The sequence below is a fragment of the Xylocopa sonorina genome, chromosome 15 (assembly GCF_050948175.1).
Source record: "Xylocopa sonorina isolate GNS202 chromosome 15, iyXylSono1_principal, whole genome shotgun sequence".
Classification (NCBI taxonomy): domain Eukaryota; kingdom Metazoa; phylum Arthropoda; class Insecta; order Hymenoptera; family Apidae; genus Xylocopa; species Xylocopa sonorina.
Genome location: NC_135207.1, coordinates 1,103,225 through 1,128,620, shown reverse-complemented (window position 1 = coordinate 1,128,620; position 25,396 = coordinate 1,103,225). Strand labels below are relative to the sequence as shown.

Below are 25,396 nucleotides of genomic sequence, written 5' to 3'. Positions count from 1 at the left end.
AATATATAATCTAAATGCATCTCCTATATCTTTTGTTTAACTACCACGTGAGTTATATTCTCATATTCTATTGTTTTTTTTATACACGAGTTCTTCTTCCATATCTGTAATCGTTTGCATAGCGATCATTAGAGAACATAAAGAATTAGTTCCTTGAGAAATAACGCGTGTATTGGGCCCTACGGAAAGTTCGCGTCGATTTTCGATAGGTGAAATAAGGACAGGTCTGAATATATCAGAATAATCGAAAACGTTATTGAATACGTTAATTTTTCGAACAAAGCGCATTGTAGGCATTTAATGCTATTTACTTTACTTGGCTTTTCTTTTACCGGAAAGGCAAAAATGTCACACAAGCGGAAAACGAGGTGTGCGCTATTTATGGCGATGGTGCTGTGGCTGAAAGAACTGCGTAAATATGGTTTGCTAGGTTTAAAGCTGCTGATTTCAACCTTGATGATACGAACAATAAATATGAGCAAATAGATTTTTACACGGTGCTATGGACAAAGTAAAAAGAAATTGTATACAACCGAAATAATTTTATGGAGACAATTACGCGTTGTGATTTATTTACAAATTTCTGGGTCATAAGTGTATAGCAAAAGAAAGCAATCATAGAGGATAAACCTATGCATCAAACACGAATGACCGATAATGCACGTTGTAGTTGCACGTGCAAACCTGTTCAATTCTATCGCAACCGCATTGCATGACTTCCTTTGGCGTTCTCTGACAACAATTTACTTACTTAATATTACTTTAACATTACACCTATAATTCACGAATGTACTACTCAACCACGTTTTTAAGACTATCGTAATCTTCTTACCATTATTATCTCATTCAATGTCCCATTTATCCATGTTCAATAACTACCAATAATCTCCTCGCTTATTTAAGATTTAAAAGAACTTCGAATAAAATTGCTGACAGTGAATTTAAGTTACCGTACGCTAAAAGAAATTCTGCGTAAGAAGATTTAACGAAATTTTACAGAAAATCGGATAAACGCTTGTAAACAATCTAACATCACCAATTCTATAATATAAATAATGGAAAAGGAAATGTACTTTCTGAAAAGCAACATCGTAACTTCTGTAATTTCAACTACAGAAAAAGCTAAAGTAAATTTCAGAATATCAACTTCTAGTCGAACAGTAAACGATGGAAAACAAAGAAATGTCAAATCCAAGAATGAAGTGGCGTGCACTTACCAAATTCCGCGCACACGGACACGCGCATCACGGACGCGCACAGGAAGAGCAGCAGCACCGTTGGGGCCCCGATCAGCGATGACATCTCGATGATCGATAATACTACTTTGATCGCTCGACCACGTTCGCGAACAGAAACACCGAGGAGCGGTGTTCGAACTAACCAGCCGAGCGCACAGCCGATGCTTACACTTTCATTCTCGACCGTACATCTGAGAGAAAGGTTATCCTATTGTACCCATTATATAATAATTTTACAATAATTATTTTACACGTTATAATAAATTTGGCACTATATAGTGGCTCCCGTTAATAACTAAAAATAGTTATGGACGATGAAAGATACAAATAAAATGTATAAATAGTATAAATAATAAACAAAGATATGAAATAAGTCAAATGAATACAAATATTTTGGCAATCGCACATGCGCAGTGGGTCGGAGCTAACGATGCGCATGCGTGACCGACTACCCGCGTGAGTACAAATAGAGCTGCAGGACCGCCTGCAGCCAGAGAGAGTCTGAGAGTCTCGCCCAACCGAGATCGCCCGAGTCTGAGCCTTAACCAGCTCCTCGTTTCAGCGATTCGTGCGAGACCAGGCCACAGTATACAGTAACGTAACTCTCTATTGGCAACTTTAACGTCAGCGTGCAAAAAAAATAGAGTGCGTATGCGCGTCATTGAATCTCATTCGCAATGTCACCTGAACTTCTGTTTCACTTTTACTTTACGGTTTTCTTTCTATGTCTCCCCGACATATCTTCATATCCAGTTAATCTAAATTTAATAAAAATAATGGTTGTATTATTTCTAATACACTGAAAAATAAGGGGAGAAAGCAAAAGTCGAAAAAAATATAAAATACATATGTTATTATGACTATAAAAATGTAAGAACATAAATATTATATAAGATAAGCAACAAGAGAAAATATAATGAAAAATACAAGATATGTGTTATACACTGCATGTTTTATGTTAAAATTTATTTTAAAGTTATTTTATATGTACCTAATACCTATATATACAAATATATCGGTAACAAACATATAATTTTTTCATTCTGAGACTATCATCTAACAATTTCTTCGTACGGGTCATCACCAGGTTTGTTCTAGACTCCTCAGTAATATTCAAATCTGTTAGATTCATAAAAAAATATTTTTAAATATATGATATACAATCATATAATTATAAATTAACTGACACAAAATGAACAGCAAAATAATGTGAAATAAAATAAAATATAATAAAAGTGTAAATTTACGATTCCATTATTTCTATCTCAACACTACTGGCAGTAGAATGGCAGGTTGGCAGAATATTTTGGAGTTTTGTTGAATACAATTTAGGTATAATCTATAAATTAAAAAATTAAAATTACAAAAATTCATTATTTTAATAATCACACATGTTACTATAACAAAAGAAATGTGTATTATAGAACTATAAAATTATATATAAAATAATAACAAAACAATGCAAAATATAATTTCACATACCTATGTAGTTCTTTTTCTATAGATACATTTGGTTCTGTAATTTCATTTTTGTTATCTCTGAAAAAAATTTATTTCTTTTCCATTTTTATATATTATTTATATAATAATAAGTAACATGAATATTAATTTTGTCAAATTGTCCTGATATTGATTTAATAATTGAAATGAGTATTACAGAACTATTTGTCATATATAACATAATTATTAATTTTATATACTTATAATATCATGAAATTCGATTTTTTATGAAACAAAGCTATTTTTATTTAATCGTCTTTTCGTCTGCTAAGAAAGAAAGAAAAAAGAAAAATAAAGAGCAAATGAGGCAGAAGTTCAGATGATTGCGAACTAAGATTCAATGGCGCGCATGCGCATTAAATTCTTTGTAGCACAAAATCGTGAGAGTTGCTCTACTGTATACTGTGACCAGGCTGCGTGTTACAGATTCTGCGCGTAGGATACAGAGACTGCTTCGGGTCTGAGCGACTCTGAGCACAAGTTAACGATCGTAGACAGATTGTTGCGTCCCTAGCTTCGTCTTGCTTAATGGGTGGTTAGAATACCAAGAACGACTTTTTTGCTTGGTTTTAATATTTTAGATTAGGATGATAAGTTGGGTAAATTACTTATTGGAATATTCGTAGTGCTTAGTTGTGACTTGGTGCTGTAATTTAATTTAATAATGATTCTATTTTACATTCTTTACAAACTTATATACGAACTGTGTTTTATATGGAGGTGGTAACTACCTGGTAGTAAAAATAAAACCCCGGAAAGAACTGCTTAGGCTACGCGATCGGGTGGCACATTGGTTAGGCTTTTTCGAGTTAATGACATATCAATAGTTATCGGGTTAAGGCATTAAAGGTGCAAATCGTTAAAAATTCCAAAGCAATCTTTAAGGCCCTAATCATGATACTTAAGAAAATGAAAGTAATAAAAATTGATAAGAAATATTTGGAACTCCTCAAAAATAGCTAGTTGATTGCGTCCGTACCATAAACTTATTTTTAATTAGGAGGGCAACCATTGTCGCAACGCGACACAGATAAAGAATGATGTGAATTTTGATTCTTAACCACGCGGACGAGTCCATCCCCTCTCTGCTTAACCATACGAGCTGTTCTGGCATGGAACCCGGTAACAAAAAATGAATTTAATATCTTTATCGGTATCTTGCTTATCATGGGTGTAGTGCAGCTACCCGAAATTCGGCTATATTGGTCCACAAATACGATGTATGCGAATGCGCGTATAAAGAATGCAATGAAACGTGATCGATTCTTAGCAATATTAAAATACTTGCACTTTTCTGATAATGCTACGGCTGTAACCGAGGATCGGTTACATAAATTCCGAAATATAGTTGACAAAATTCTTCGTACGTTCAAAGATTCAGTAAAACTCGGTAAAAATATAGTAGTTGATGAAACCATGGTTCCGTGGAAGGAACGGATTAATTTTCGTCAATATATACCGGGTAAGCGGCACAAGTACGGTATAAAACTGTACAAACTCTGCCTTCCGGACGGATATACGTATAATATGCATATTTATTCTGGAAAAAATGAAACAAGAATTGTAAAAACACATTCGCATGATGTAGTCGTGAAACTGATTGGAGATCTATTCAAGGGCCGAATTTTATTTACCGACAGTTTTTATACAAGCATTCCTTTAGCAGAAGATCTTCTCACTAAAAGAACCTATATTTACCTATATTTGCGGTACAGTAAAAATGAATAGAAAATTTTTACCGCCGCAGGCAAAACAAAAACAGAAACGGGGCGACATTATCTCTCTTCAAAATCGGAGCGGCGTGAAATTTTTAAAGTGGACAGACAAAAGACCCCTGTGCATGCTAACCACTACCAAATCTCACAATTGCGCCATTATTCGTGGCAAAGACAATAAATTAAAACCCGATACAGTTTTTTCTTACAACAGTGCGAAAAAGGGAGTTGACATATCCGACTAAATGTGTTCGTATTATAATAGTTTACGGAAAACAGTAAAATGGTACCGAAAAGTTGTGGAACTAATATGCGGGACCTCTTTAGTAAATGCGTGGTACATACACAGAAAGTGGGGAACCAAGCGTTATAAAATTTTAAAATTTAAAGAAAAAATTATTGATTATTTATTAAAGAATGAGAATCCCCCTAGTGATGAACTAATAGTAAGACAGAGTGAACATTTTTTATGTTCACACCAAGGACTCGCGAGGAAGATGAAGAAAAGATGCAAAGAATGTTACAAACGCTTAGCAAACCTAAAAGGTACACAGTACGTCGTAAATAAAACCAAAAAAGTGATGACCTTTTGTAGCAGTTGTCCGGATAAGCCGGCACTTTGTTTAGAATGTTTTAAAAAATTGCATCGGTAATATAAGTAGTTATATTTTGTTATATTTTATGTATTGATTATTATAATTTATGTATTTTGTGTTAAATGTTTGATTATAAGGTAGAAATGTTAATGTATAATGTTAAATCAATAAAATAACATTTTGTGCTACGTATTTTTTGATATACAAACGTGGCTCATCGGTGATGCATGCCGCCGCACGGAACAATTTAGCATGGCACAGAACAATCTAGCATGGGCCACCGGTGGGTCATGCCGGCGTCAACGTGTTAATCTCTTTCGGTAGAGGTGTTACACGTAAGATTAGAGTGATAACTTTTGGTGACAGCGGTGGGATACCGCATGGGATTATAAACATACTGTAGTAAAACTATGGAGGATAAAGCTTTTTCTATTAGGGATATAAAAGACAAATAATTAGTCATGAATAACGATTGTGGCGGCTATGATTTCACGATTTTTAGAAATCGTAAATTTGCGAGGATTAGCAGTTGGCAACCAAGCCCGCGCGCTATCCTAATCCCAACATCCATCTGGATTACGTCTATCCTCCAAACCAAGCAATTGTTTTCCTCCATACTTTTGTCGCGACTGAACGTTACCCAGCCGTATACGACATATCCTTGACTTTGGTTTATTTATGACCAATTTCCGTTCCTTGCATTTTCCTAGAAATATTCGCTTCCCCCGTCCGCACATCCATCCTCTCTGTTTTTGGCTGTTCCAACCTTTTCTATACGCAGTTTTAAAGAGCAACATTTTCGCCCACGCGGCAGTCCATTCAGAGCAGTTCGTTTAGATCAGTTCGTTCAGAACATTCACTCCATTCTTTTAGAACCGTCAGTTCGTTTAGAGCTTTCAGTACAGTCAAGCAGTAAGGCGGAAGGATCGTAGTCGTAGCATCGCTCCCGTTGATAAGAATTATCTTTGTTGTCATCACCGCTATTGGTGTTAAACCCTTGGTTGATTTAGTAATCATTCAGGACTGATTGATATTCGCACGTCTGTAGCGACTAATCGAATTGTGTATTAAGGTTCGAAGAAATTAGGAACTAGCGTATTTCAAACGAAACTATTTACTTTGAGTTTTTACTGAGCAAAAGTTTATTCTATCGCGATTTTTTATTCTATGTGTCTATATCTAGGTGTCTAAGGGACTTATAACCGAATGTGTTAAATCTAGTGAGTATATGCCTTAAATAGACTATTTTCAAACTAGGTGTTAACCAAGCTAGCAAATGGGAAATGTTTCACTCTATGTAGACTGACCGGCCCAAAAACGAAACACCCATCCGAAATCCTCGTAAGGTAAGGGAGTGCGGTTGGGGTTCAAGTTCAGGGGTAATACTGCACTCGCTCACTGCAGGTTTACCGCTGTTTTGGATTTATGACACGTCAATTACCACTGTATACAGAAGCGAAGGCTGAAGTGCACATGTGGTCTGCAGACGTGCGGGCCAACTCACGTACCTTGACTTCTGACTTCCAAAAAGAGGACTAAGAAACAATGAAGTAGAGAAATGTCGAAAATTCTCAAAAGCGGTACGGTCAGGTGTCCGTGTTGTAAATCCATGCTATTGATTAAGGCTTGGAGCCTAACAATTGGTATTGTTATTTTTGTATTAAAATTTAGAGTGAGATTTCGAGTGTTATTCTTATTCCCGTACGCCTCACGAGAAAAACGCGACAGTAGCATTAGAAGGGAACCACTCCTTTATCCCACAAATAAGTATTCGTGACGCGACAGACATTGTACTACCATTTAACGGACACAATATATCCGTGTACCAATTTGGCAAAAACTGTCATAATGCGAAGCGTATGGTTAATCCACAGGCAGAATAGGATTTAGTTCAGTTAATTAAAAATAAACTATGTGGTCAGACATGTCGCGTAATACAATAGAAGTACACAATAGAAAAAATAATTACAGTCCTTAGTCCGCGTCTCTCACCTTTACATTCATTGATACAACTGTACGGCGATATGTCTAAAATGGCGCAAATGCCTAATGAAGCAATTGTCACCAAATTGAAGTCTTTGAACACCATAATCAGTACAGCCAAACAGCAGAAATTAGTACAATAATCGGGATTAAAACCGGAAATATATGCGCAACTGCGATTCCAAAAACATTATATGATGTTTTGGTGGACAACGCAATAAGTGCTGTAATTCAAACAGAAGCAGAATGCCAAGAAAATTGGATGCGAATCAAAATGGCTCAAGAGTTCTATACCATCAAACTTATCGTTCTGGATACTCGATAGCTACCTATTATGATCAACTATCTGGTTTTCAAGATTTAACTTGTATTTCACAACTATTTTACGCTATATAAAAGTATCTTAAGATTAAATGATACGTGGATTAAATGAGTTTATAGAATGAATGTGAAAGCGAAGATCTGTTTTGATTACATGGAGTTGGTTGAAGTCGTCGAGGATGCTTGAACTGGTGGAAGTGGAAATTGTAGGTCGGTGATCTGTTTGAGGATCTGTTTGAGTGATCTTAAGGCTTGTAGAAAGTGATGAGATTTACGACACGGTGCATGCTATTGAGACAAAGTGAAGACGAAGAATTGCAAAGTATGCGTAAAGTCACGTACCATCTAAGGTTGGCATCCAGATAGTAGAAAAACCTAAAGACCTTCCTCAAAAATAGCAGTCACTTCGACCGTGGCATAAATCTCGCGATGTAATATAGGGTGAGCCTTGAAATCAATGGTTTCGGGAACTGAACATGCCCCGTTAAACCATTGGTACAACTGAAAATGTGAGTGTGAGTATGGTAGTGAATATGAACTAATCAAGAGGTAGCGATGCTAAACTCTTGGCGTTGCGCACGATGGTTACCGTAGAGGTTTTGACAGTAACGGTTCTAACAATGCTATCACATCCGAAGTGGATCTGGATGATTCTTTCCAGCCTCCATTGTAGCAGCTGTTGGATGGGGTGTTACTGAAGTTCGTATCAGGTAGGTCGATCAAGGATTGGCCGATTAGGAATGTTCTTCGCAGATGAACAATGTCTTCCCTACACCCCTTCTCAGATGGTGTTTCATTGATTTGACGGCCGCCTCCCATTTAGGACTGCGAAATTTAGTGACCGAGGTGGGATGAATAATCAAGCGATGCCCTCTTGTGCTGTTATTGCGTTGACCCTGACTCGATGGACGTCTGATTGCAGCAGTTCGTACAACTCCTTCAACTGGTTGTTTGCACCGATGAAATTTGTGTCGTTGTCGCTGTAGATTTGGTTACACTTTCCTCGACGAGCGATGAATCGTCGAAGCGCGGCTATGAATCCGTCTGTCGTCATGTCGATGACTACTTCCAAGTGAACCGCCTTCACTGCCAGGCAAACGAAGACCGCTATAACTCTGGTCAGTTTTGCGAAACAGGAATAGCGACCCAAATTTCGGTGGGTTGTAATTTAGTGGTAAGACATACTTGCCTTTTGACTTCCGCAAGATTTTCCGGTTCGCCAAGTGGTAGGTTGACACGCAAGGGTCCAAATGATATAGAGAGGAACCTCTTATGGCAATTCTATGACCGTTGCTGAAAACCATATAGAAAGCGTAAGAGGGGATTTATACATAACGCTTCACCAGGAAGAAAAATATAAAAAGAAAAAAAGAGAAAATAACAAAAGGACAAATTGAGAGGAGAGGTTGACAGTGGCGGCACCAGACGCGATACCAGTTATAGTAGAAAGGACTAATATCTAACTTAAATTATCATATTTATTGAAGCGCTCGCTTAGTTCCCTGGGGATGAGAGACCAGGGCGGAGGGGCTGAAGTTATGGCATTTGCCGGTCCCAGCCTCCCCGATGCAAGGAAGGTGGAGGGTGCAAGTACAAAAAAAAAGGTTCGACCATTGATTCTCATTCATGGTTAACTAAGAAGGCCCAGAATGTCATGGTGTAAGGTGCGTAAAGTCCCGGGAGACACACCTCTGAATAATAGATCCACTGGGTTGTGCTCCGGTGAGATGTGTCGCCACTCCGCAGTTTGTTTTGTTCTGTATCCCCGAGACTCAATTGGCTATGAAAGTTTTTAAGAGTGATGGTTGGGTATGAATCCAGTGCAGTGTGATAGTTGAGTTGCTTCAAAAAAGTGTTCTCGACGGCTTGATATTGATTGCTTGTTGGACGGAATGATATAGTTTTGCTAGCGTCAAAGTGGCGTACAGTTCCAATCGAGGTAAAGAAATTACCTTGAACGGTGCAACCCTCGTACGGTTACACAGCAAAGTATATTGCACTTGGTCTCTTTTGGACGTCCACAGGTAAATGCTCGCCCCGAATGCCTTCTCGTTGGCGTTGCAGAAGCCGTGCAGTTGAATATCGTCTGCCTCGTCCAGTGTCATTTTCCAGGGGAAGTTTAGATGATTTAATTGTTGTTTAGATGATTTAATTGTGTGTGGTATTCCTGCTAGGCCGTGTGAATCGTAGATGGAACCGATTCGTCCAAATGTTCAGCAGCCACAGTTGTTGTAGTAGAATTTTTGCCTTGACGACCATCGAGCCGAGGAGACCAAGTGGATCGAAGATTTTGACGATGTCGGAGAGAATGGGTCGTTTGGTAATGCGGTTGCCAAAGGAGACATGACTTACTGAATAATTGATGAAGTCTGTTTGTGAATTCCAGTAAATGCCGAGTGTCCTTACAGTTGCATCCTGATCTGATTGGAGAAGGAGCCGTATAGTCGTTGCTGAAGTAATCCTGTAACTTGATCTCGGAATTATATGGCTTGGTCTCGAATTTGTGTTCCAGTGATATGATCGTCTACATGTAAGTCTTGTTTTAATATATTGACTGCAATTGGATACTGCTCTGCTTCCTCATCCGTCAATTGGTGGATACATCGCGTCGCTAAATATGGAGCAGCTATGATGTTGAGGTGATACGGTTGAATGTCGTCACTGGAGTTCCTCCGTAGTATTTTCTGGAATCAACGGTCCTGTTCTCGCTCAAAGAATTGCCAGTACATCTTCTCGATGTCGCCAGTAAACACATATTTGTACAATCGAAATCTCAGGATGAGTGAGAATAAAATCGTCTTGAATGATTGGTCTGATCAATAACGTGTCATTCAAGGATAAGCCGGACGTAGTTTTTGCTGACCCATCGAAGACAACACGTACCTTGGTCGTTCGGCTGGATTCTTTTATGACGGCATGATGCGACAGGTAGTACCCTGGTTGGTCGTCGGTAGCAGGTGATAAGTGACCGAGGTCTAAATACTCCTGGATTACGATTGCGTATTGTTCCCTTAACGATGCGTCTTGTTTCACTTTGCCCTCCAACGAAAGTAGTCGCTTTATGGCAGTCCGCCACGAGTCGTCTAATTGTTTGAGATTATCCTTGAATGGCAGTGCTAATTACGTACCTGCCGTTTGCCAGCCGTTGTATGTGACGCTTGAAATGTTTTTCTGCTGCTGCTTCTTCGGGTGAAAGATGTGTTTGAGTTATGCCCTCTTCTATTTTTCAGAATTTTTCGAGTTCGAATTGGAGTTCGGCACTGTGGTACGTTTGAGGTTGTTTTGCCTTTTTGTCGCGTTTGAGAATGCTGCCGCCGATTATCCAACCTAGCTGTGTCTTTAGAAGTATCAAGTCTGTGTTTGATGTGTTTGATAATTGAATTTGTCCTACGCTAAGAAATGATAAAGTTGGTTCAGCTCCGATTAGCATTTGAACCGGTACTGGCTTATCGAAATTGATATGGTTTTGATTATGTAAAATGTGAGTGTCTTACGCATGTTTGAGTGTTTTGATTAAATGGTTGTTGTTGTGTAATGATTGCATGTTGTATGCAGTAAATTTAATGCTCCTATCGGTACCAAGCAGCGCTTCTTTTGTAGATTGAGTTTGTTTGCCAGGGCTTCAGTGATGAAGTTGGCTGTGGAGCAGGTGTCTAGTAATGTCTTGCAGTCCAGAAACGTTCCTGTCCTACCACGCACTTTTATGACTGCGATGGTCACTACTTCTTCCGTGGTTAGGTTGGCGGCTAATGACAGGTGCTGAATATGAGGTCCCAGGCTCTTGGAGTCACACTGTTGGCTCTGTACCTGCTGAAGGTTCCTTGGTCTCCTGGTGCAATAAAGTGTGGTGCAAGCCATCGCATATCCGGCATTTCATGGACCTGCATTGATTCGATAAGTGACCCTTGCGCAAGCAGTTTGAGCACAGGTTTGTCTCAGCGACTATTCTTACTCGTTCTGGCACAGATTTGCTCCGTAATGCTTTGCATGTGTGTGCTGCTCTTGCATAATGGGCAGACCATGATGAAGGTGTTGAAGGTGTGTTGAGGCCTGGAACGGATTGTTGTCGCGTCAGAAGGTTTTGAGACTACCCTTGCAAAGGAGATGGTTTGTTTTGCGTTATGTTCTCCTGCATAGAGGTATCTGGCCTTGTCCATGAGGAATTCGAGGAGACAATCCAGTGTTGGGATTTGATCGCCGACGAGTGTCTTTTCAAAATCCATCCTTGTCTCTCGATCTAACTTGGGGAGCAGAATAACAATGACCAGAGTATCCCACATGTTAACCGGTTCCCCGAGAAATTTTAGTGATTTTAAATGTTGCCGAACATTATTGATAAGTCGACGTATCGACGATGAGCAGTATCGCTCGATGGGTGGAGTCTCCAGCATCAGCTCGCCGTGGCGCCAAATCAGGAGTCTTCTGTCCGCGTAGGTTTGGTTTAATAACTCCCATGTATGCGAGTAATTATATCCCATGGGGTCCACTGAATTGATTGTTTTGGCTGCCTCGCTTGATAGTGCGGATTTGGGACAGGTGAATTGAGCCTTGCAAGTTAGCCAGTGTTCGAGGTTTCCATTCACCCCGCTGGGTCCACTAGATGTTATCGATGGGAAGACGCATGAATGGTTCCCTATGGTACTCGGACGTAGTAGTTTTTCGACTGCTGTAATGAGATCGTCATATTCTTCCTCTATGATCTCTCGTTCTGCTACTCGATTGCTCGTAGTATCCAATAATTCTATTGCTTGTTGCACCTCCTGGAACGAATCGAAGCTTTTTGTGAGCCGTTTCACCTTTACCGAAAGTTTTACTGGATTTGGTTGACTTGTGTACTCTGACAGGTAATTCTTGAATTGAGTTAAGTGACCCTTGATGATAGCACGTTGTGCGACGAGTAGCTTCATTTCACCATTTGCCATTTTTTATGGTTTCACTGTATTACAGTATCACTGTAGATTTATACTGTGTATCCGACTCGAAGGACCATAAAATGTACCGTAAAACTTATCGTTCTGGGTACTCGATAGGGTCGAAAAAGGTCAACTATCTGTTTTTCAAGGTTTCACTTATATTTCACGACTATTTTACACTAAATGATTGAATGAGTTTGTAGAATGAATGTGAGGGCGAAGATCTGTCTGATTATATGGAATCGGTTGAAGTCGTCGGGAGTGGTTGAACTGGTGGAAGTGGAACTTGTAGGTCGGTGATTGGCAAGACCTTTGGTCTGAGGGTGTGTCGAGATGGTGGACTGAATGAACGGATAGGTAGAGAGTGGGAAAAAGCGGGAAGATGCTAAAAAGTGCGGGAAGATACAGAAAGGGAGAAGAAAATGCAAGTGAAGGTCCGTCGGAAATCTATTGAAGGTGTCCATGTGGTCGCGGTCTGTTTAAGCGATGTTAAGGGTTGTAGAAAGTGATGAGATTTACGACACGGTACATGCTATTGAGATGAAGTGAAGGCCAGGAATTGCAAAGTACTCGTAAAGTCACGTATCATCTAAGGTTGGCACCCCGATGGTAGAAGAAACTAAAGACCTTTCTGAAAAATAGTAATCATCTCGACCGTGGCATAAATCTCACGATGAAATACGGGGTGAGCCTTGAAATCAATGGTTTCGGGAACCGAACAGATTCAACTAAACTATGCGATGTAGTAAGACGTAGGCAAGCAATACTTCGTTTAGGAAGAGAACAAACTGTTAAACCACTGAGCGTAAAATTAATAAGTAATAATTTCCGTGAAGGCGCAATGTCATTAATGTAATTAAAAAACAAGTAGTTGCTCCAGGTCCATATATAAATAGAAACATAACTTTTTATTTGAACTGAATAACCGAGGATCGTCTTTCCACCTTAAGGTATATTAAAGTCAAAACGTTAGACACCGAGGCAATTTTCCATGTCGTTGAATATCTACCAATGCAACAAGATGGAATATTAGACACAGAATTTTTCAAGAACATAAGAATAAATATCGATTAAGCAAGAGTCCATTTCGTCTCAAGAAATCATATTCTATCATTCAAAGAACAAGACATTATAACTATACCAGCAAGAACAAGAAGAACAATACAAATAAAAATCTTAAATACGAATTTAAACACAGGATATGTTCCAAAATTAAATCTACATGCAGAACTGGACTTGGGAAATGCAGTCATTTTAAATTATAGTGGCATAGGATATTTATATGCAATAAATGTATCCAATGAAGATATTAAAGTAAATATCCCATAAATAGAAATAGAGCTATATGAAAAAATATCATTTAATGAACCATAAAAAAAATACAATAAATATAATAGAGAAAATAAAAAATTTATTACAACTACACCATTTAAACAAAGAAAAAAAACCAGTATACATAAATTAATAGAGAAACATACAGATAGATTTTATCTGCCAGATAAAAAATTACTACAAGTAAGATATATCATCGCATGCATCACTACTGAAAACGATGCACCAATAAATATAAAACAATATCGATATCCACAAGTACATAATGAAGAAATAAACAAACAGATAAATAACCTATTAGATAAAGGCATTATCCAGAATTCATCATCACAATATAATTCTCCTCTCTGGATTGTACCAAAAAAGAAAAATAACAAAGGAGAAAAGTGATGGCTAATGGTCATTTTAAGAAATTAAATGAGAAAACAATTAGCAATGCATATCCTCTACTAAATACTACTGATATTCTAGATCAGTTAAGTAGCGCCAAATATTTCTTAATCTTTGATCTAGCCTTGGGATTTCATCAAATACCAATGCATTCAAAAAATAAATATAAATCAGCATTTTCAACAACATATGGCCACTACAAATTTAATCGAATGTCATTTGTTATTTGTCTACCTTGAAGATATAGTAATCCACGCAAGTTCAATTAAGAAATATGAAATCAAATTTTCAAGACTAATGAAAAGACTTGTTGAAGCTAATTTATACTTGCAACTGGAAAAATATGTGTTATTGAAAACAGAAGCCTCATACTTGGAATATATAATAAGTGAAAACAGTATAAGAACAGATCCACGAAAGTTGAAAGCTATAGCAGAATTTTCAATACCCAAAAATGTAAAAAATGTAAAACAATTTTTAGAATTATGTAGATACTACAGAAGATTTATAAAAAACTTCTCCAAAATAGCAAGACCACTTTCAGAAGCAATTACTATTGGAAAAATATAAAGAGGAAAATAACTGACTTCGTTAAATTAATTTAAAAATAAACGTAATTACGTTTCAACTGCCAGAGAATTAAATTAGTTAGAATTAAAAATAAAGAACCTATGATAACTGACGTATCTCTATCTTTGGACATTCTAAGACCATTACCAATGACTACAAAAGGAAATAAAAAAATATATATATTAACAATTTAAGATCAGAATTAGAGATCAAATGGATCTCTGGAAAGAAGCTATTGTGTTGTAATTGAATATTTGAAACACTTTGTATCAAAAGTAAAAGAATAGAATAGTTGGTTACCACAAGCAATGTTTTCTTATAATTCAAGTGTCCAGAAAAGTACAAAATTCACTCCTCACGAATTAGTATATGGGGAAAAAAACAAGACAACCATCAAGCATTTAACACAGATCACTTAAACACTTATCCAGATTTTATAGATAACTTATTAATAATATTACACAAAAGAGGAGACATCACAAGACAAAATCTAGAAAAATCAACATATCGACAAAAATATTATTATAATAGAAAAATAAAACTAATCAATTACTACAATTCAGGAGACAAAGTAATGCTATGTAACCCACCGCGAATATATAAACTACAAAAAAATGTACGAGTCCTTATAAAATAAATAGATACGTAGGAAACAATAATATAGAAGAAATACAATAGTTCACAAGGATCGAGTAAAGAGGGCTTATGAACCAATAGAAAAGTATCGATCGATAAACCAATCAAAAGACCAATCAATAGTAAAGCATCTACTAGCAAGAATACATTCTATAAACTATATTTGAAACAAAAACTATAATTCAAATATATCAGTTACAGTAAAAGCGACGAAAAGTAAAGAGGAAAAAATAGAAAAGAAGAAGAAAACTAAAAGGAAAACAAAGAGAACAAAAGGAAAAGTAAGTAACAAAACAGGAAAAAGAAAATAGAATATATAATAAATGCATTGACATAATGGATAACAAATGTAAGGACATATTAGTACAATTGGGAACGCATTTTTTTGTAAAAACAAGAACTGTTCTAGACTATAAGATATGCTTTGTGTGCAAGAAAACAATATCGTATACGCGATCGACAAAATAATGCTCCAAGTGCATTTGCACGATATACAATTCGAAAAAGGAAGTTCCGAGCTTTAACCAGCTGCTCGTTTGAGCGACTTTACAGAGTAGACTCGAGACCGCTTCGGGAGCTTTAACAAGCTTCTTGTTTGAATGTCTCTGAGCGTAGGTTAGCGACCGTAGACTGATAAAGGAATATACAGGGTGTTCGGTAACTGGTGGTACAACTGAAAAGGGGGTTATTCTAGATGAAAAATAGGTCAAAAATATGGAGTAACAATTTTTCACTTGAGGCTTTGTTTTCGAGAAAATTGACTTTGTATTTTCGCTGAGTACAGGTGTACTTGATCATGTTTCGATATAGCGGATCTCATTGTAGATCATTGTCTCGATTGAAGTTATGTTGATAAATGCTTGCAATACCACGGAAATGCTTTCCTACCTGTGAGAAATTTTTTAAATCAACATTACCAAGGTTGGATTGGTCGTGCTGGAACAATAGCCACTTGACTTATACTTATTATGTCATATTAAATCGATTGTGTATTCTGAAGAAATCACAAGTTGCAAGCAATCGAAAGAAAAGATTATCGTAGCCTTTCATACTTTAAAACAACCGAATACCTTAGAAAGTGTTCATAGAAATCTAATTAGAAGAGCAGAATTATGTTTTCGGTAGGATAGGCAACATTTTCAGCAATTTCTGTAAGAATAAACTTTGTTACAAACTTCAAACATTGTTTCAAACATTTTATTTAATTACCTGTTTGTAATCTACGTGTCTCGTCGAGACAGAGATTTTTACAGTGAGATCCGATCTAACGAGACGTGATCAAGTGCATTCGTACCTGGCGAAAATTCAAAGTCGATTCTCTCGAAAACAAGGCCTCAGATGAAAAATTGTTACCCTACATCTTTGACTTATTTTTTCATCTAGAATCACCTCCTTTTCAGCTATACCATCAGTTACTGAACACTCTGTATATGTAGGTTAGCTGTAATTAAACAAATATATTGTAATTTTCACTAGTTGTAGATTTGTAGAATAAATTATTATATTATTATTATATAGAGGAAGATTTAGTCCTGTGAATTTTAATTCTTAATCACGCAGACGAGTCCATCCCCCCTCTTTTTAATCATATGAGCTATTCTGGTAGGATGCCGCTCTTCCACTGTTCGAACGCAATGATCTGTCTCGGTAGAGACGTTACACTATTGCCTCGGTTTCTGCGCCTTCCATTTTCGGTCGTTGCACAATCTCGGCGTCGAAACACCGGAAAGGTCACATTCTCGCTCATCTGAAGAAATAGGGATAAAAAACCGGTGAAATTTTTTCTCACGAACAGTTTCAGTCGCACTGTTTTGTAGGATATTTATTCGTTAAGGACAGTTACAAGATTTTATAAATGGACAGTTCTTAATTAGATAGTTCTTTATAACTGAGATATCACTCTAAAGACGGCTGATGAACAACAACTGACTCGTCGTTTTAAAACATTCACGGGAAAAACTCATTCGAAAATATTCCACATACATAATATTTGAAATCCTAGTTATTGATTAACTATTAATAAAGATTATTTCATTATCCTTCAGTTTTATGGTCGTCTGGCGAACCTGCATTTCCTTCTTGTTCGTTGTCAGGCTGAACGGTAAAGTAACAATCTCCTCAAGCAGTGTAGATATCCTTCAAAGGTCACTAATGAGTCAAATAATTGTCTATGACGAAAAGTGAGTCACTGCCTGTAAGAGCAGGAACGGAATAAGTTTTTTAACAAGTCTGTGTTTCTATTTATATGTTTTCGGGATGGTTTTTGAAAGTTAAAAAATATAATAATATTATTATTATCGAATCTTATATGTATTATATGTATTGTAAAATGTGTAAACAGTAACAGAGATTTTGATGAAATAGCATACAGATCAATATTGAGAAATCATTAAGATAATTATTTGAAAAGGACACAACTTCAAGTATTAACAACAAATTTTTATTTATCGATGAAAAATGAATACTATAAGTAATCAATACTAGGTACCTTCTATTTTCAAACTCTTATATATTTTGAAATGCATCGTTGTTAAAACTTTTATGACAATAAGAGCTCTGTGACACAATGAAAACTTTTAACTTTTTAGGATTGTAGAAATTTTATGAGAATAATTATATTTTCAGTTTAAATTTTGAATCGATCATGAGTGAAAGTTTTCAATATTGTCTTTAATTTTAATGGATCACAATACAAGTAGGAATGAGTATGTGACTGTTTTCAGAAGTATTGTTTATATTTCCTTTTAATAAGCGAATAAATTTTAATTATCAAAGATCTATTTCTGTAAAACTGTTGTTACTCTATTATGTATCCGTTAGTATACAACATTCTTATCATTATTTTCAATTATACATGTATTCAAACAAATTCCCTTTCAAAAATGTTTCTCTTCGGGAAGAAAAAAATGTACAGAATATTTTTAAAAAGTGGTTCCAAGATTTAAAGGATATATAAATAATAGCTTTATGTATATTAAGAAACATAGACCCTGCGGGCAGTATTTTCGATTTCGTTGTAAAATTGACTCTTCTGAATAATTTTCTTCGTTCAAAATAAGAAATTAATTCGACGCTACGTTGGCTGATGATTGTCAACTCAAAATTGTTACTAATATCAATAAAAATTATGTAATAAATGCAAATAGGATACAAACGAATAATTGTTTGGTATTTAGAATGGACCGCGTTATTTTAAGGTCACCAGCGATGTCTGCTTGCTATTCGAATAAATTATATGTACTTCTAAACCTATCTCTTCCTTTACGTTCAACGAGAAGATTCATTCGCCACAACATCGAAGGACATGAAATACGAAAGGATGCAGTGCAAGATCTACGTTGAATGAATATGTTTCGCTTCTCTTGGCTTTTAGAATTTTCGAAATTTTTGTTTTTTTAACACCTCGAAGATTTTTTAATAAAACGTTGCTTTTGATAGAATTGAATTTAAAAATGTAGTATTGCGTGCAAACGCACGTAACTCAAGTAAGATTCAATAAAATTTCTTTTAATAATAAGGAGATACTGCAATGCATTATAGATTAGAATACCCTTTTTATAAAAGGCATTTCTTCTTCACAAAGCAAAATATATCATCCACGTCTTCATTGTAGTATACAGAATAAATCTAGATATAATTCAATATTAATTGTAAATTTGTTGTAACTGTAACCTATAGAAATTACAAAATATTTTCCAAGTATTTTGTTATAATACATATGTCTAGAAATAAAATACAATTAATTCTAAAATTATTATATAATTAATATTAATAATAATATAAATTATATATATATAAAATATTATTCAATATATATTAAATACAAATATAAATTTATACTGTTTGTATGTTTAATTTATATTGTATAAAAATGTTGTAGAATCTGATAATAATTAAAAATTAAAACGATAAACTTTTTATTGAAGTATCGCAAGAATAGATTTATTTTTATTCGAAAATGGAAAATATTATGTAAAATTCTTTGAGAACTTTGCCAATTTCTTCTTTTCAAGAATCAGTTCAATGTATAGATATATCATGGAATATTGTGAGATATATAGGTTACTCAATAATTTCTTCTTGCTCGTATTCTTATCCACGAATATTTCTCTACTTCCATGTTTCTATTCCTATATGTATTTTTGCGACTATGTAACACCTTATCTTTATGTAATTGATGGAAAAAAAACATTATACGCTTCTTAACACTTTGCAACCTATATTATTATTACCTTTCTATTCTGGAGACAGGATTAAGGATTACATAAGACGATTACATAAAAAAAAGGAGTTGAAAAATCAACGTGAACTCGATATTTTCTCCAGCTTTAACATTTATCAACAACATGTGAATCATTTACGGTTTTCATTTAGTAATATTAGTAAATAATACAGATTTTTTATATTATTACATATAAAATGAGTATACGATGCGTTTCTTTTTTTATTCCGACATTCTTCAAAATAATATTGCGACAATTTAAATAACTATATCACAACATTTACAAGGAAAATAATTATATTATGACAATTGTATTATAATATTTAGAAAGGGGATAATTGGATTGTAATAGATACATTATAATGTTTAGGAGTTGGATAAGTACTTAACCCATATTTACAATTATAACTATATAGTTTAGATCACATATGAGCGAATACTTGTCGCAACACTCTGGTAAGCGAAAGTTTCTTATGTAATACATATGTATGTTGGAATCGTACAACATTATATTTTGTTAAATTTACCGCTGCCATTTTGGGTATGGAAATTAAAATTGAAACCGAAACAAATAAAAAAAAAATTATTTAAATTAATAGTGTTACAAGATAGTCGCTTATATGACCTCAATATTGAATAGTATTATTAACATATTTAATGTTAATAGAATGATAATTATATTTAACAAAATGAGTATTGCACTGATCAAAATATTATATTTACCAGTGTAAAATGATTTCAAACTCGATTGCGCCTTTCCAATGGCAACCAGGCTTACAGCTGTGTAAAATATTGCTAAGAGCATCGCTTTTATTTTATAAATATTAAGATATCGCGATTATATTATAAATGTTATGAAACTAATAAGCGTGAAACTGTATATTTAGTAACTAACGTTTAACTAAATTTGTTAACTTATTTCTTGTTAACTTATGATCTTGGTAACATTTTTCTTCATTAGTAACGCTTTCAGAAAATTTCTATCCGTTTCTTTTAAATTTATTATATTTCTTACGACGTAAAAGTTAATTATTTTCCTAGTGCCGTAAAACAATCCTCAAATCGTATAATTTCTGAAAAGCTGTGAATTGTTTCGAATCTCCAACAGACTTTTCAAAACTATTGCACGGGCACTGTACATCGAAACAAGTGAAATTGAAGGTAAACGCATACTTTATTATAGAGTCGATGTACACGAAACGTCCGTAGCATCTTGATAATTTCTATACTTTCATGAGCTCATACCTGGCGTTCAGTCTACCAAAAATCTGGTTGCACAATGCTGCAACCATAATTCTGAGCTAATGCAAATTAACGTCGCGGCAGGAGTGGTGTTGTTAAAACTCTCCAAATTACTAGGATAATAAGTACTGAATTTTGTAATTTCAATTAAAATTTGTTCAATTAAAATAGTCATTAATATTTATAAAATAAGTATCCTCCTTTAAAGAACTAAATTCTGCCTACAGAAACATACTAAACAAATTAACTGTCTTGGAAAACATTTTTAAAGTGTTATTTTAACATTTTTAAAACCCATAAAATACTTTGCATTACTGATAGTAACTAATTAATATCAAATTCGTATCGTCCAAAATAGCATCCTATAAAAATACAAGAATATTAAACATTTTATATAAAAAATTTGCTAAAAATTCGTAAGGATCGTTTAACAAAATACTGTACTCTGGTGCAATTTTAACGCGCATGGAAGAAAAAGCCACAAGGCAACAGAATCTCCGGTATACCCGGAATGGTTGGACGACGGATGGGCAAACTGAAAATAAAGAAGACACACAATTTCGATTCACCTTCGAAACAACGAACATTGTCGATAGAGATTGAGAATATTGGCAAACGGTCGCGCGAACAAGCACCGAATCGGGAAAAAGCGAGAAAGAAATCAATATCTGGGAAGAACGAGCGTCGGTACGGCGGGAATAAAAATAGGAGCATTCCAGGAGGCAGCTTTCCAGTCCGGTCGAGCGCGCGGCGCGATTAGAAAAGATCAAGGAGTATCCAGGGTCTGCCGTACACTTTCGACTGAGTCTAGCATGGCCTAGCCGAGACTCGTCTGTCGTCTCAGACGAAGAAGGCGCAGGTGCACGTTGCAGCAGTGAAAGTATCCGAGTGCAGTTACGATCTGGCATCTGTCAATGCCCTCTTGCATAGCCAGTGCATGTCTAGCGGTGCTGTTTAACCGGGACTCGGGATTTAAACCTCGCTTATCGAAAGTGTCGGTGCCTGTCAGCGAGTCCAGTTCCCTGGTCAATTCAACGTCCCCGAATCAACGACTCCGCAGTACGCTTCTCCACGCCGTCGAACATCCAGTTTCGGGTAGAAGAGACGCACCAAAGCGACCACGATGTTCCGAGTAACAGTATTGTGGGTTCTAGTGACAGCAACCGTTGCAACTGTAACAGCTCTCTCCGTCGACTCGAATCGTGAGTAATTTGGATTTTTCTGCACCCGATCCTGTCGCAGGATCGCTTCCTGTTAGACCCAACAACGCTGCCAACGCCAGCTGAGTCTGTGAAAATCAAGTGAAAGTCTGACTAAGTTGAAAGGCACGGTATATTAGAGATAGAAAAGGGGTTTTTTCTCCTCCCGGATTCGAGTTCTTCGTTGATGTTTTTGTTCGCTGTATGTCAAGTGGATGTCCTGGTTTCCCGTGGGAGACTGACGACGTTGCACGTTGACGATCGCAGTAGCTAGAGGGATTTCTGACGTTGACCAGGATAGAATCGCCGTTCGGTTGGTATGGGCTAAGCGAATGTGGGTATCTGTTAGGTCGAGAACGGTGGAAACGGTTGTTACATAAATGTGTTATGCGAGGTAAAGGGGTCAGTCGTACAATTTCATTCGAATCGGAAATTTCAATCGAATTTCACAATGCGCGGCCTGGCAAGTATAATATTATTGCTTTTCGCGGGGCCGCCGCGACGTGCCGTTTCCGCTTGCTTCATTTTCATCTCTCGTTAAAGGTTATTAACGTTCGTTTAATGTTACACTGCAGCTCGACGAACTTTACACTTCGTCGTTGCCAATAACAGATTTCTGTGCTGCTAGAAATACGTGTGACATTTATTTAACGAGACTGTTCAATTGGAAATATTATATAAAAGAGTTTATTATAATGAAAAATTTCATGCTCTTCGTAGAGGTGATAATGAATGAAACGTACATTTTTAAAATCTGACATTTCGTTTGAAATTTTCCATCCCAACTACAAATATATTTGCATATAATGTAACTGAATGAATTAGAATATTAAAAAGGAATCAATCAATCTGTTAGACTCATTCAATTTAATTTCAACTTAATTGTTGCGTAAAACATTTAAAATAATTACCAATTGCTATAAATATAACAGTTAATCGTTTATACGTTTACATGTCCAGCCGAATACGTGAAACAATGTTCAAGAAGCGATCCGAAGCTAAAATCATGCTTGATCGACGCCCTGCATCATCTGCGACCATACTTGAGTGTGGGGATACCGGAAATCGAGCTACCTCCCGTCGAGCCGTTTCGCGTAAGCGCCAATTCTCTTCCGATACTCGTTTCTCTCTAATTAACTGAATTACGCATATAAATTCATCATGTAACTTCCGTATGTACCCCATCTATCAAATTTCCCTATAATTATTAGGCGTGTCCAGCAGATATTGAATTCTGATAAAAGATTAAATCAGTTTCCCCTTTGTATGATATTACAGTTTCGCTAAAATTTAATAAATCAATTTTTAAAAAGTGCAAAAAATTGCAAAAGAATCTGAAAATTTCTAAACTCAAATTTGTTTAACAAACATTCCTTTATGCATTCGTATAAAATATAAATTGAAAAATGACATTCAGTGATTAGTTACATAGAAATAGGAATTATTTGGCATTTAAATTTTTAGTTATAACATATACCCTCTAAAGTACGACAATGGGCATGTTCATACTATAAAAAAAATTATATGGCTCCATTTATATGGCCCAACCCGAAGTAGCTAGAATTAAAAAGTTCACTATTTAAATGGTCCAGTATTTAAATGATGTGCGACTGAATTAAGAGAAAGAAAGGAAAGAAACGGCAGAAATCTTAATATCAATGCATTTTGCAGCTAGCTGTTCCGCAGACGTGCACGTATATGTATATTCCATGAATCCGTTTCTTTCAACAGATGGACGAGCTGACTCTCTCCTTGACAGGTGGTATAAACGGTTACAAGGTTCAACTACGCGAGCTGTTCGTAAGGGGAGCGAGCAATTACACCGTGGAGGACATTAAACTCGGCTCACCCTTCGAAGCCATTGTACGAATGCCAGCCCTCATCTTGGACGCGCATTATTCCAGGTTCGGAATCTGCAAACGCTTTTACTCCATTTAGACTCTGCTCCCCAACGATCCGCTCTGTTCGTTTTTCTCTTCGTATTATTAAACATAAACTAACTGATATACTGTTAATTAGTAATACAGTTTCGTTCCTTATCCATTTACTACTAATTAATACAAAATATACATATAAACATACTAATTACTACACATTTAATTTTTAAAAACAACTCCAACAGCAGTCTCCAATACCTAACCAAACTAGAACCTAACTAAGGGACAATAATTTACATAAACGCGTCGTTTCATTTGTAGTATACATTTTGTTTTTCAGTTTTCAATTTAATAATTTAGGCAGACTGGGAAACAGAATTACGAATTGAAAATAAATGAAATTAATTACAAATTGCATTCCCAGTATTATGAACGTAACAAAATTTATCATATTATTATACATAGATATGATTATTTACTTTTTACAACACCTTTAGAATTTTCTTACTATTTTTAAGTCTACATTGAAAGAATGTCTGAATAAGAAAGTATATGTCACAAAACAGATTCAATGTTCGAAGATTAGGTATTGAGAGGATGGGGGGAGATGTAATTGTTATCAATTCGCTTAAATATATCGCGATAGTAGTTGTGTTAATCTGCGTTTAAATATGCTAGTTCAGGGGTGCTAATCATTCTACCAGCCAGTGGCAATGGAACGTTCCACGCGCGATTCGATGACCCTAAAGCTCTAGTCAAAGGCACCCTATCGACCAACGTAAGGGATGGAAAGACGTATCTGAACGTGGAGAATCTTGACGTTGTATTGGACGTGAAAAAAGTGCATATGCGGGTGCGCAAGATTTTTAATAACAACCGAATTCTCAGTAAGTATTCGATTAAAAATGATTAGAAAAAAAGAAGATATTAAAAATGTACAATAATTTGAAAGTTACAGTTGATTTACAACTGATTAAGAATCTACTAAACTTCAATAAAAGATATGGCCGATATCTAGACAATTTTTTGCGTAACAATAGTATTCAATGCTACACTTTTCTTAGCAAATATTAATTTTGACATAAAAATTGATTTAGACAAACGATTACAGAGTAGTTACAGTAAACAAAGGAATTATTAAAAATCTACATTGCAATTAAATATAGCTGTAATAATTATCGTTATAATAATAGCTGGTAGTAATTTACAGTAATTTGTAGTTAGTTTTAATTACTGTTGTACAGCCGAGGCAACTAACCTGTTCCTCCGCGAGAACGGACAGGAAGTGTTGAAAGTGATGGAGCCGCAGCTGAAAAAGAAGTTATCTGCACTCTTCGCCGGGATCGTTAATCAATTATTACGTCACGTACCAGTAGAGGTGTTCTTGCTACCATAATTTCCGTGCATTTCTCTCATTTCTACTAAAAAATAGAAAAGTAAACAAATAAACGTTTCAAATTGGTACGTTCCACGTTACGTATAGGATTACGACACTAACGAATCGTATAACCTGGGTTATATCAAGAGGATAATCAAAGTACCACGTCGTTTAGTTTCAGTACAATTAATTATACAAATAATAGTTGAACATACTGTAGAAGGCACATGAACAAAAAAATATATGTATGTATGTATATATCTGTAAAAATGTAGATCTATTCC

General features: G+C 35.8%; 2 protein-coding genes across 2 annotated transcripts in view; one reads left to right on the top strand and one right to left on the bottom strand.

Moving 5' to 3' along the window:
- Nucleotides 1-25,396, bottom strand: part of LOC143430606 (circadian clock-controlled protein daywake) — a 210,144-nt gene that overhangs the window by 30,297 nt on the left and 154,451 nt on the right. The gene's annotated exons all lie outside the window — the stretch shown is intronic.
- On the top strand, nucleotides 22,309-25,388 carry LOC143430758 (protein takeout). Its single transcript, XM_076907174.1, has 7 exons — nucleotides 22,309-22,365; nucleotides 22,433-22,596; nucleotides 22,683-22,708; nucleotides 22,818-22,951; nucleotides 23,589-23,761; nucleotides 24,413-24,621; nucleotides 24,979-25,388. The coding sequence occupies exons 1-7, from the start codon at nucleotides 22,309-22,311 to the stop codon at nucleotides 25,128-25,130; spliced, it is 915 nt and encodes a 304-aa protein (XP_076763289.1). The 3' UTR covers nucleotides 25,131-25,388.

What these genes read in the sequence shown, in the direction of transcription:
- LOC143430758 (XM_076907174.1), top strand. Translation starts at nt 22,309, where the DNA reads ATGCGCGGCCTGGCAAGTATAATATTATTGCTTTTCGCGGGGCCGCCG. An exon ending in GAGGTGATAATGAATGAAAC is followed by an intron (nt 22,597 to 22,682) that starts GTACATTTTTAA and finishes TGAATGAATTAG; the next exon opens with AATATTAAAAAGGAATCAAT. An exon ending in CTCCCGTCGAGCCGTTTCGC is followed by an intron (nt 22,952 to 23,588) that starts GTAAGCGCCAAT and finishes TTCTTTCAACAG; the next exon opens with ATGGACGAGCTGACTCTCTC.